At 38.3% G+C, this 12189-nt stretch overlaps 1 protein-coding gene across 1 annotated transcript in view; it reads left to right on the top strand.

The window, feature by feature from the left end:
* The window catches only part of NALCN (sodium leak channel, non-selective), a 232873-nt gene that overhangs the window by 178299 nt on the left and 42385 nt on the right, over positions 1–12189 (top strand). The window contains exon 18 of the mRNA XM_057402107.1: positions 9369–9442. Coding sequence (XP_057258090.1) covers positions 9369–9442 — 74 coding nt within the window. The remainder of the gene's footprint in view (positions 1–9368; positions 9443–12189) is intronic.

Below are 12189 nucleotides of genomic sequence, written 5' to 3'. Positions count from 1 at the left end.
CCCTCAAGTCCTTCTCCGCAGGGCTGCTCTGAATCTCTTCTCTGCCCAACGTGTAGCTGTGCCTGGGATTGCTCTGACCCAGGTGTAGGACCTTGCACTTGGCATGGTTAAACTTCATGAGGTTGGCATCAGCCCACCTCACAAGCGTGTCAAGGTCCCTCTGGATGGCATTCCTTCCCTCCAGGGTATCAACCAAACCACACAGCTTGGTGTCATCAGCAAACTTGCTGAGGGCGCACTCAATCCCACTGTCCATGTCAGCGACAAAGATGTTGAACAAGACCGGTCCCAACACCGATCCCTGAGGGACACCACTCGTTATGGTCTCCAGCCGGACATTGAGCCATTGACCACAACTCTTTGTGTGCGGCCATCCAGCCAGGTCTTTATCCACTGAGTGGTCCATCCATCAAATCGATGTCTCTCCAATTTAGAGACAAGGATGTTGTGTGGGACAGTGTCAAACACTTTACACAAATCCAGGCATAGCTTTCAGTAACAGAAGACAGGGTGTCCTAAGATATCTTTCAGATGAAGACATACTCATAAACTTTATTTGTATTTTTTTCCTTCTTTAAAAAGAACCAAGGGTAAAATATTTATTCATAAATTATGACTTGCAGAATTTCTGCTTTTTGTTGTAATAAACTTATATCCCAAATTAATCTTCATTAGGGACTGTAATGATAGGACAAGGGGTAATATGTTAAAACTTAAACAGGTGAAGTTTAGATTGGGTATAAGGAAGAAGTTCTTTACTGTGAGGGTGGTGAGGCACTGGAATGGGTTGCCCAGGGAGGCTGTGAATGCTCCATCCCTGGCAGTGTTCAAGGCCAGGCTGGACGAAGCCTTGGGTGACATGGTTTAGTGTGAGGTGTCCCTGCCCATGGCAGGGGGGTTGGAACTAGATGATCTTAAAGTCCTTTCCAACCCTAACTGTTCTATGATTCTGTGATTCTAATCAGCCTTTTCTAAACTTTGTTTTGGGCATTCTAATATGCAAAGCAAAATTTTGTCATAAAAAGCACAATATCATTCTGTTGTGTTCCTGATTATATCCTTTTCTCCAAGTAATTTGAAAAAGTAATTTTATTACATTAATTTTGACTATAGCAGAAACTAATAAAGTGTAATTGCACATGAATTCCAAGTAGAAAAGATTATTTATTTTTAAACAATACTAAATACTGCATTTTTTTCTGAAATAATTCTTGAGGAACTTTGTGTTTAAGTATAAACAAAAATAATTTGGTTTTTTATCTTAATCTCCCTTTACTGAGTATCTGAGTAGAACTCTGTCATACAAATTCAGATTCCACATACCGCTTGTTAATTAAACACAGCCAAGTGCATCAGTCTTACCTATTTATGTCATTCACAGGTGTTTACAGACTCTATCTAGCTATAACATTCAGGGAAGTCATTAAAACAATCTATCTGCTGGAATGAGAATGACTGTGGATGCAGCATTTTACTGCTCATTACAGTCTTGATTCTCAAAGATTATTTTTGCCCCATGTCTGTTCTCATCATACCTTTCTAATTAATATATGTAAATGCAGTGAGGTATTTCTGGTTTTCTGAAAATTAAGCAGGAGACCTCTTTTCTGCATTCTTTAAAGGTCTTGTTTATTTTCAGATAAAATACATATGTAACAATGTCCCTGCCTCTGTGTCTAAATAATCAATTTATAGAAAAAGACACTTTCTCATTAAGTATTTACCACATACATATTTCAGCTGATAATGTTTAACTTTTCTGGCCATGTTTGCTTTCAGAGCAGAGAAGACAGAGCTGCAATAGAACAAGATTCTGTTCTTGTTATGGTTTGTCCCTGGCTTCTGATGATTTTAACTCGCTTTGTCACTTATGCTTTCACATAGTACGATCAAAATTCTGCCTGAAAAAGACCAATCTTCAATTAATTTCTGACAGAAAGTAGGCTGGTAACTGGATACTTCGTCATTTCCAAAAACTACCATAGTTTTACTCTTCTTTCTGGCATTAGCTTTCTATTTCATCAGTTTTGCACTAAAAGATTTCAAGGGTTTGATACAAAGGCTGTGAGTATGCATTAAAACACAAAGGGCTGATCATACTCCTCCTATTTCTTCAAGCAAATAAAATACAGTCATGCCAAAGTTTTTAGGGATGTTGTAGTCTAACAGAAAAGAGCATGCATTAGTTTGGGGTGAGGGGAGAGACAGTGAGGGGCTGGGTTACAGGAAAGTCCTTCTATTTGAGCCTTGTACTCTCCCTTTCCTGCTCCTACTGAGGAATCCAGATCTCTTTCTCCAAGCCCTTAGGTCTCCCTCAGCCACTCACAGGACTCATTCACAAGAACTGGTGGAATATAGTCATGATCGCCTTGTTCTAGTGAAGGCATTTATATGCATATGCTTATAGAACCAGGAATAATGTTATTTCATGTTCCTCCAACCCAAGTTACTTCCACCTTGAAACTCTCAGTTGATATCAGTCCTCTTCCATCTAGCCCACCATGGCAGTCCCTTCTCTACAGCCTCACGATCCCCATCTCAAGGTGTGGAGTGGAGCCTTCTCCTCCATCACTGTGCACCCAGCAGAATGTATTACAGCCCCATATCATCTTGGCCACGAGTCCTTACTTCCACCCTGTTGTTGGCTGTCATGAGTAATCTACCCAGCCCTCTTTACTACCTTTTCCCAAGGTCTCCCTGGCTCCTGCCTTGAGTAAAGATGGAAAACAAAAGAAAACAAACTTATCCAAGTTTGCCCAAATGATCAGAGGGCTGGAGCACCTGTCATATGAAGACAGGCTGAGAGAGTTGGGCTTGTTCAGCGTGAAGAAGAGAGGGTTCCAAGGAGACCTTATTGTGGCCTTTCAGTACTTTAATGGAGCTTACAAGAAAGATGGGGACAGACTCTTTAGTAGGTTCTGTAGCAATAGGACAAGGGGTGGTGCTTTTAAACTAAGGGAGGGGAGATTCAGACTGGATGTAAGGAAGACGTTTTTTACTACAAGGTGGTGAAACACTGAAACAAGTTGTCTATGAGATGTGACATCCCTGGAAACATTCAGGGTCAGCCTGTATGGGACTCTGTGCGACCTGATCTAGTTGAAGATGGCCCTGCTCATTGCAGGGCACTTGGAACTAAATGACCTTTAAAGGTCCCTACCAACCCAAACTATTCTGTGATTCTATGGCAAACCTACCCATTAAAACACTGAAAGTGAAAAACTCAGATATGTCAAAGGGAAAAACCCAGCTATAGCATGACAAGACATAAAAGAGAGGGATTCTCCCTCCCTGGAGTTGTTCCCCCACGTGTCTGAGATGGACTACTATCATCCCCTTTAAGTCTTCGAGGGGTTTGTGAGTATACTCATATTAACCTTGTCCACATTCTCAGACTTAATCGAAAAAGGTCTTTGGTTATGAAAGGACACGTAGATTTTCCAAACCACTAGTCATCTAATTAGAAGAACATGGCTTTCCTTAAGAGAGAGGCAGCAATCAAGGGCTACAAAATGAATTAAGGCTATTTCAGGTGAATGACTCCCAAGAGTTAAGGAGATTATGCCTACTTCTCATTCTAGACATCTGATCAGAAGGGACAGCCTTTGACTCCTTGTGGCACTCATCTAATGCTAGACCACTTTCTTCACTGTTCAGTGAGCCTGTTTCTTATATAGGACAACCTCGCCAAGGGCTAGATTTTTAAAGTCCAAATTAAAATAGTTAGTTCTACTTGGAGGGAGAGAAATGGATTAGGTGATCTCTAGAGGTACCTTGTAATTGCACCCTTTATGATTCTGTAGGCATTAAGCAAAGTTTTCAAAAGGGCTTAAGAACTTCCCCACTGATTTCTACAGGCTTTAGTCACTTAACCTTCTTAAATTCTTTTGAACATTTTGTTGAGTACCTACCGATAATTTCCCTTATATCACTCTTCATTTTTGTGTCACATTCATTTTGATACTGTCTGATCTCTTCAAGCCAAAGATACATAGGCAGAATGTTGTTGAACAAATAATATTTGCATTTGAGAGGCTACATAGCAAACTCTTCTGGGCCAAAAATATCCTATATTTAATAGAATGATCAAGCAGATTCTGCCCAAATATTTCCTCACTGTTTCTTAAAGAATCACTCTTTCACTGTTTCTTAAAGAATCACTCTTATATATTGCTTATTGTGTTGACTCTTCATATTTCCCCAAGAAGCTTGTTAAATAACAGTACAATACCTCACAATCTGTTCAGTCTGCAAGTCTGTATAAATCATCGTCATCCAACAAATACTGAACTGAAACAGAAGCTTTGGGTGATTTTTTTTTCTTGTAATTTCTGGCTTGCTACAGAAGACTATTCCCATATGGTCCTGCAGTTGCCCATTAAAAAAACAACACTAAGCTAAAATTCCTTATTTTCAGATAACACTAAAAAAGAAAAAAAATCAGAAAAATATATCGCATGCACTTTTCCCCCCCCATTTTCCCCCCTTGTCTCACCTCAAGTTGCGGAACACCCACCAGCACTTGTCTCTTCTGCCAACTCTGCAGTGGTCTGATACAAGAGCAATACACTACGTCACCACAGTTTTTACCTGTTAATAGCATACACTTCTCTGTCAAACTCAAGTTGAAAACAGTTACTTTATGAAGTCCTTGCTGGGGTTTGTGCACTGCACACATGTCACTAGCCATATCTATCAAAATCTTGACAATGAACAGCATTTCTTGAAATGTAAAGCCACTGAGCCATATCTTAGCTGTTATAAACTGCCACAGATTCCCATGAAGTCAGCAGTGCTGAGCCAGTACACCTAGGCTGTCAGATTGGTCCACACTCATTAGCTGTCACCTAGCAAAGGTATCATCCTGTGTTGCCTTGCTTTTAATCTTATGCCAAGGCTTTTGTTTTTCCAGGGTAGAAAGCCTGATTTTTGAAATATATTACTAAATAAATACTCACTTAAAATGTTTGCAGTACCTTTTTAAAGCAGCGGGTGGCACTTGCGGAGCAACAATGCGCTGTGATTTAGCTTCTTTTACAGCAGTTACAGTAGTTTATTGCTTTATCCTTGTCGTTTTGGACAAATGGGATCTCATAGGATGCAGCATTCAGGTCGAGTTCACACTAACTGGGTCATTTGGTCTGCCTAAAGTCTGTCCTGCCAACAGCAGCCCTGAAGGGTGCCAGCACTTGTTGGAGAAGCAGTACCTGCAGATTTCCTAATTCTGTGTTTACAGTCACATCTCTGTAAATAACCTCAAACGAATGTGGAAAGCAAGGCATGAGCTTTAATCATGGTTTCGTAGGAGCACATGCCTTCCATCTAAATCCTTTTTATCAAGGAAATACTATTGGTAATTTGCTGACCTGTCACAGCTGTTCCTTGCAGATTAAAGTAACCTGTAGGAGTTCTTTAGGATGTGTTGTTGAAAACATACTTAACAGTAATCGGATGCTAGTAGGTGATTTCAGGACAGTGTCTTATGCCAAAAAAATAACGTGCTACAGCAGAAAGCTATATGGCACTGTTACTTCAGCACCAAGTGTACTTATAGGTAGCATAAAGAAGTAAATAAATAACGGGTAATAAAGATACACTGAGGGTGTCCTCACACTACATTATAATCTGTAATAAAAAAACCCAGCAGGCTAAGCAGATATACCCTAACATAACCTCAGTAGAGTATACTGTACTTATTTAATTCCACATCATCTGATCAAGTAATGTCTTTTGTACATTAACACTGCTAATAATTTCCTCTGCAACATTCAAGAACTCGGCAGGTATCACAAGTTTTAATTGCCAGACTCATTTTATGCCAGCATGTGGCATCTAGACATTATTAAACAAAATACTGATCATCTCCCCCATTTTCTGTTTGCACAGTTCCATTGCATTTGCCTGGTGTGCTATGCAAATTTGGAAAATTAAATGGGAAGCAGTTTGGTTTATTTATCTAATATAGAAATAAGGATATATATATTTAAAATCTACAGTAATGTTTGATTTTCTTCAGCATCCATATTGGCATATGCATGTTGCTATTTGACTGACTCCTTTAAATATGAGAAATGGATCACTTGAGCATATCTAAAAATATTATTTTGTATTGCTTTTTCTGGATATTTTAAACTTGAGATACTCTCACTAGGGTTCTGCTGAAGGACACACTCTTAATCTTGAAAAGCTGTAATCCTTGGAAGTGCTTGGTTTGTATTATCAGTTCCATTTTGAACCACTGAGATCACTAGGCACCGAAGTATGGGGTTTTGTGCATACTCATGTGCTCCTGGGTTAAAGAACTGGATACCTGGCTCCAATCTAAATTCTGTCACAGTGCAGAGGCAGACAGGGTGGTAACAAACCTTCAAGACTTTACCTAAGCCTCAGTCCATTGGGTATGTTTAGACCCCAGTCAGTGCCCAAGGATGTACTGTTTCAGGTGCAAGTTTTACAGCTAGTCCTGAAAAAAAGTGCAGGAAAAATAAATGCACTCTGCAAAAGTAGCCTCGTGCAACACCCATAGTTCTAGGCCCTTTCCCATTCCCACCACTTCTTAAGCATATTTAGGCATGTTTAGGAATAACAGTAAAATTCATGAGCAGCTTTAGGAGTAGGAACTAGAACCCAGTCTTTTCTCCACCATCTCAGTGGGTCCAGGCATGGGCTCCTTCCTGCTATTTCTCTCTGGCTCCATGGGTGTTTCCCTTCTGGCTGTGCAGTGCCAAATAACAGCATGCAGCGCTGTCCTTGCAAACTTACAGCAGACAACTGGAGTGTTCACTGGAGGCATCAAAACCAGGGGAACAAACCTTTTCCAGCTGAGGCATGCAAGGGATTTAGCAGTATGCTTTTATTCAAAACATACATTGCCGCCTTCTTTGTTAGTCTTGCTACCTCGAGGGAGGACTCAGCAGTCCCTGATAGACACATGTACCAGATACAACTAGCCATTGGCCTAGACCTCTTGGCAGATTTTCTCGAGATGTTCTTCCTTGCTGCCAATAGGATGGTTTTAACCCTTGGCCTGAAGAAGGACTAAATGTGTCATTACAAGATCCAGTCTCCCTGTGAAGTCTTTGAAAAGAAGTAGACTCCTTGTTCCTGCTTTGCCAGGGCATGTTCCCTTGTTGAAGACATGGTGAATTTTCCTGCTTGGACCACACAATTGATGCCAAAGTGTTTTGACACCTGTTATAAACACCAAAAGTGGTCTACGCCAGATACGGAGCTGTAGACAATTGCTGGAAAATTTATTTGCCTTTGATTTTTTCTCAAGTCAGATAAGCAATAACTGGAAATTTGAAAGGAAATTAATGCTTCCTGTGTTTGAAATCTTTCCAATTTCTAAGATGTTAACAAGCAAAGAATTGTTACTAGAAATAAATTGACATAACACATTAGCAGGCAGCACTCTTTTTTTCTCCTGATGTTTGATGTAATTGCAGTTATTCTAAAGCAATTATTTAAAACAGGGATAAAAACCTCAAACCAGTTGTTTTTCTACCTTCATTATTCCCATAAGTTTGATGTTCATAGTTGAGACCTAAAAAAACATATTAGCTAACGCTTTACAAGAGGATGGATATTTTGGTTTGGAGGTTGGATTTTTTTTTTCTGATAAGGGGAGAAATAGTTATCGGGGAATCCACTAACGTTAATTTCACTGACACCAGAAGACAAAAGATGTGAAAGAGTTGTCGTTGTTTTCATCGTCAGTTATATCTAAATCCATGGTAAGGTACCATGCTGATAAATCCACTAAGCCTGTCCTGAGATACTGCAAATGACTTAAAACCTACATAAGTATGTTTATATGAATTATTTACCCCTACATGATATTTAATATAATGGTATATCTCATACTGTGATTTCCAGTTTATTTTGATGTTGGCCATATCAAGGCAATGGAACCATTTTTTTGTTTTTTTCTGTTCAGAATTCAACAATTCTGTTACTATTTATTTAAATCTTAACTGAAATTCCAGTACCTTATTTTCCAGACTGAAGTGTTGCATACTTTATTTCAGTTTCCAAGTTGCTGGTTTTTTAAGGACCCAACCGAATCTTAAAATAGTAATGTTTTCAAATCATCTATGTTCTTACTTCCACAGGCAGTACAGAGATAGGTTAGGACCTGAGAAAGGTTAAAGAGGCCACGTTTGAAAAGGCAAGGGTTAGGAAAGTGATTGTAGCTTGCTACTACAGGTGTGGCTTAAAAAGTAGTAATCATTTTGTTAAGGGCAACCAGTATAATAAACAAGTTGTAAGGTATTTTCTAGGCTTCTGTTTTTCTCCAAGTAAGACTTCTTACTGTGAATCAATCTGTTTTAAGAGTTCTAGCAAAATTATTTGTCAAATTACTCTGGATTTGAGGCAGTGACTTACATCCTTACATCAGACACAGATCAGTTAAACCAATCTGATACTTCTAAGAAATAGTTTTAAAGAAACATGCTTAAAGATTCCGTTTCAGATTGATCAGAAACAGGGCACACATTGCTAGGAGCTCTCAAATCTTTCCCAACCATTTGCTTCAAGACAACCATCTCCAAACAGTCCACAGTCTTTCAAGGTGCAAGAGGCTTTCTGTTCATCGCAGGTGCAGTTCCTCAGCTAAATTCTTCATCTGTTATTTGTTCTTTGATTTGCCATGTTTGCTGACCACTTGCTTAGGTATTAAGTGCTTGGGTTTTATGTATTAGTCCTTTCATTTAATATTCAGGAAGTCTTGTTCACAAGAATATGTCTAAAACACTGTTCATAACCAGAGGCAAACACATGCACATTTTGCTCACCACATTTTTTGTTCTACATTGTGGGGAGGAAAGGGACCTACTTTCATCTCACCTCCTCTAGGCACTGAAATGATACATCTAAGCTTCGTTAGCTGGCTCTGCTATATAGTTAAGGCATCTCTAGGGTATGATCCAGCCTACTCAAAATCCAGAGTGAAGGAGGGGTAGCAAAGATTAAGACAAAGTGTGACTTGGCTAACGAGAGAAAAACGGAAATCTCTGATAAAAGGAATAGTACTTGTTCTAGTCAACAAAACTATCTGCTTCTTTCTGCAATGAACTAGCAAGGGTCTGGGTTTCGAAGACCAAAACCTGCAAGAATAAGGCTAGGTTCTGATACATTCCTCAAGGAATTTGCTCTCAAAAGTGACCATTTTGATCTTTTCCACCATCCTTTTCCGGGAAAAAGACACCCATGCTACAGACTGTGAAAAATATCTTTATGATAGAGAACACTATGTGTTTAACTTTATATACACTCAGCATTGTAATGTTTCAATGGTCTGTCACATACACATGCTGTATTTTATGTCAGTTTGAAAGTACACTGTCTTTTTCTTAATTTTATAGCTCCGTAAATCTGTTTTCAGCATCAGAGCAAGAAACCTTCTGGAAAAAGAGACAGCAATCAATAAAATTCTAAGGTAAGAATCAGCAGTGGTTTCATACTGGTTTAACTGTCATCTGATTTCTCATAACCGTGTTTTTCATGTATGTTACTGTATGTATAATATTTATTATAGTATACCCCTTTGTAGTACATCTATTGCCTTCATTATCAAAGATAAATTTCTCAAAGAGAAATCTGGTTGTATCGTATGCATAAACAGCAACAAGGGAAAGACTGATCTTCAGTATGTATTTCAGTTCTGTGTCACATGGAAAGATCATGTTTCAGCACTTTTCACTTATTCCTTCCAAATTAACAAAGAAGAAAAGTCTCTTTGTATGTTCTCTAAAGAATTCTAGCCTAGTTCTTGCATAAATATGAACATAATAGAAGTTGTACACCGGAAAGCAGAGGCTACACGTGATCGTATTTCAAGTAGGAAATGTACAATGAAGATTTGAGAACTGTGATTTCTTTAGAAGGATTTCCTGAATGTTTTAATAATGATCACTCATTCTGGTATTCCATATCAAGTAAGTACACAGCACTGTAAGTAAATAATGCAAGCCTAAGTCTCCAAGATGCATATCTAAAGTTATCATATGGGTAACAGTTGCAGTTTTTCACGCCACTATTGGTTTTACCTTAGAATGACTACAATTGGCATTAGCAATCCCAGCGATTTATAGATCATTCTTTCTTTTGTATTTACACTCTCACAACAGCAGATGTGTCTCCAGAATATTATGTGTGAGTGGTCCCAGGTATATACACAGTATAAACAGGAATAACTGATTTGAGCAGTACAACTGTGGGATTAGATTAAGTATGGCAGTGTTTTGTGGAGAGCAGTGCATTAGGAATTCAGAGTGATTCCTGAATTATGAAATTTCTTGAAAAATGCCTAGTGATTACATGCTATCTGAGAAATATTACAGCTCTACTTCTTAATACTCTTATGAGAATACAGTGCAAGGAAAACTGTAGAAATTAATGTGAAATTTTATCTGTCTTTAAAACCATGGTAACGAAAACGTGAACAATTTCTAATGGCAAAATGTTATTGAGAAATGCAATTACAATTATAAATACAATATATATAATCATGTCATTACATAAGTACTCTATTTAAAAGAAAAAGAAAAAAAAACAAAAACAAAAACAAACCAAAAAAAAACACAAAACAAACCCAAAAACCTTAGGGTTCTGTTTTAAGCATTTCTTTCAATTACATGAAAGTACCTTGATTTTACAGGCATTACGGTTACAGATAGGTAAATACAGGTCGCTTTGTCCTGAAAAAAAAAACACTTCTAAAAATACGTTTTTAGATACAGGCTTCGTGGCAATGTTTCAGTAAAACATTTGTAATGAAACTCTATGTTATATTGCAACTGTGAAACGACGTTGACACCTCTAGGGTTACATAAATGTCAATTTGTTGGCATGTTTTCTTATACTACACCACAGAGAAAACACGCAGACAAAGAGAATACCCTATTTTTATATTTAAAAAAATAAATAAATAAGACCTGTGACATCTGTAGGGGTTCCATTCTTTCTTGCATAGAAGAAAAAATCAAGTCCTGCAAATTGAAGATCAAAATTCTAATGAATTCTTCCATCAGCACAGCACTTTCCTCTTTCAGGAGAATTCTGAAGCAGAGTGGGACAAGAATCCAAGCAAACGGTTGCTTGGACTTCACTGGGTTCTCAGAGGTACCAGGACAGAATCAGAAATCAGTCATTCCAGTTTCAATCCTCTGACTTCCACTTGGTCCTTCAGAGCATGACTTCTGCCAAAGTTTTGTATATAGGGAGACCTCTCATCAATTCACCTGAGTTCCTCTGAAGAAAAAATACAGAGGGAGAAGAAAGTTTTCTGATCATTTTATCTGCATTTACTGTGCTTTTCTGTGTACTTCCTGGGTCATCAGCAATGAACTTTTGAGGAAGACAGAGAAAAGGAGGGAACCTCTGTGAAGTAAGAAAAATATGGAATCATATGTGTTCTGATGCTTTCTGAGGATGCTTTTAAGTCATTTGCAAAAGGCAGTCTTATGCTCCTCCTGAAACAAAAGGAACAAATACTGTTTATTCTTTCTTGTTGTTGACTCAAAGTTGTTAAACAAGTGCTGAACTGTGACATCTCCAATACATCTGTTCCAGCATAAGAAAATCGTGTTCATGGTATTGTGCCATGGTGGGCATGCTGCTAGAGAGCATTGCTAGGGATGGGCCTGATGGTCCTGAGCCAGTGTTTCCATGCTGTTGCCAGCATCGATGCAGGGGAATTTTACAAAGAGAGAAATGGGAGAAAGGATAAAATTTACAGCTGAAACTTCAGAATCAGCTCAGGGAACACAGGAAAACTCAAACTCACAAGACATACGATATTCTTTTTCTTATTTTTACTTTAATTGTAAATGCTGTATATTCCTTAAGTAGCTGAATCTCAGCTATTCAGAGTATGTGACAAAAGAAAAAATGGCATTTATGCCAAGAACAATAAGAGAGAACTCCATATGTCTCTTCTGAAAAGATTCCTTCTAGAATCTTTTTAAATTTTGTCTACCTGAATTAAAGAGCACTTATCTAAATCATTTCCTCTACACAGTAAAGCTGTCTATAGGCAACTACAACTTGATCAAATTGCCATACTGAAAAAAGAGTTTTAAGTCTGTTCTGGCTGAAGTCCACCTCTCACCTTCCACACACAAACACTTTTTAAATCTCAAAAAAATCATATTTCAGCCAAATTCTAAATGTTTCAACAGAATC

This window comes from Pezoporus wallicus, unplaced genomic scaffold (assembly GCF_028554395.1).
Source record: "Pezoporus wallicus isolate ANWC-B61680 ecotype Strahan unplaced genomic scaffold, APGP_CSIRO_Pwel_v1 contig_6520, whole genome shotgun sequence".
In the NCBI taxonomy this organism is placed as follows: domain Eukaryota; kingdom Metazoa; phylum Chordata; class Aves; order Psittaciformes; family Psittacidae; genus Pezoporus; species Pezoporus wallicus.
The sequence above is the reverse complement of the archived record's forward strand: the minus strand, read 5'-3'. Positions and strand labels throughout refer to the sequence as shown.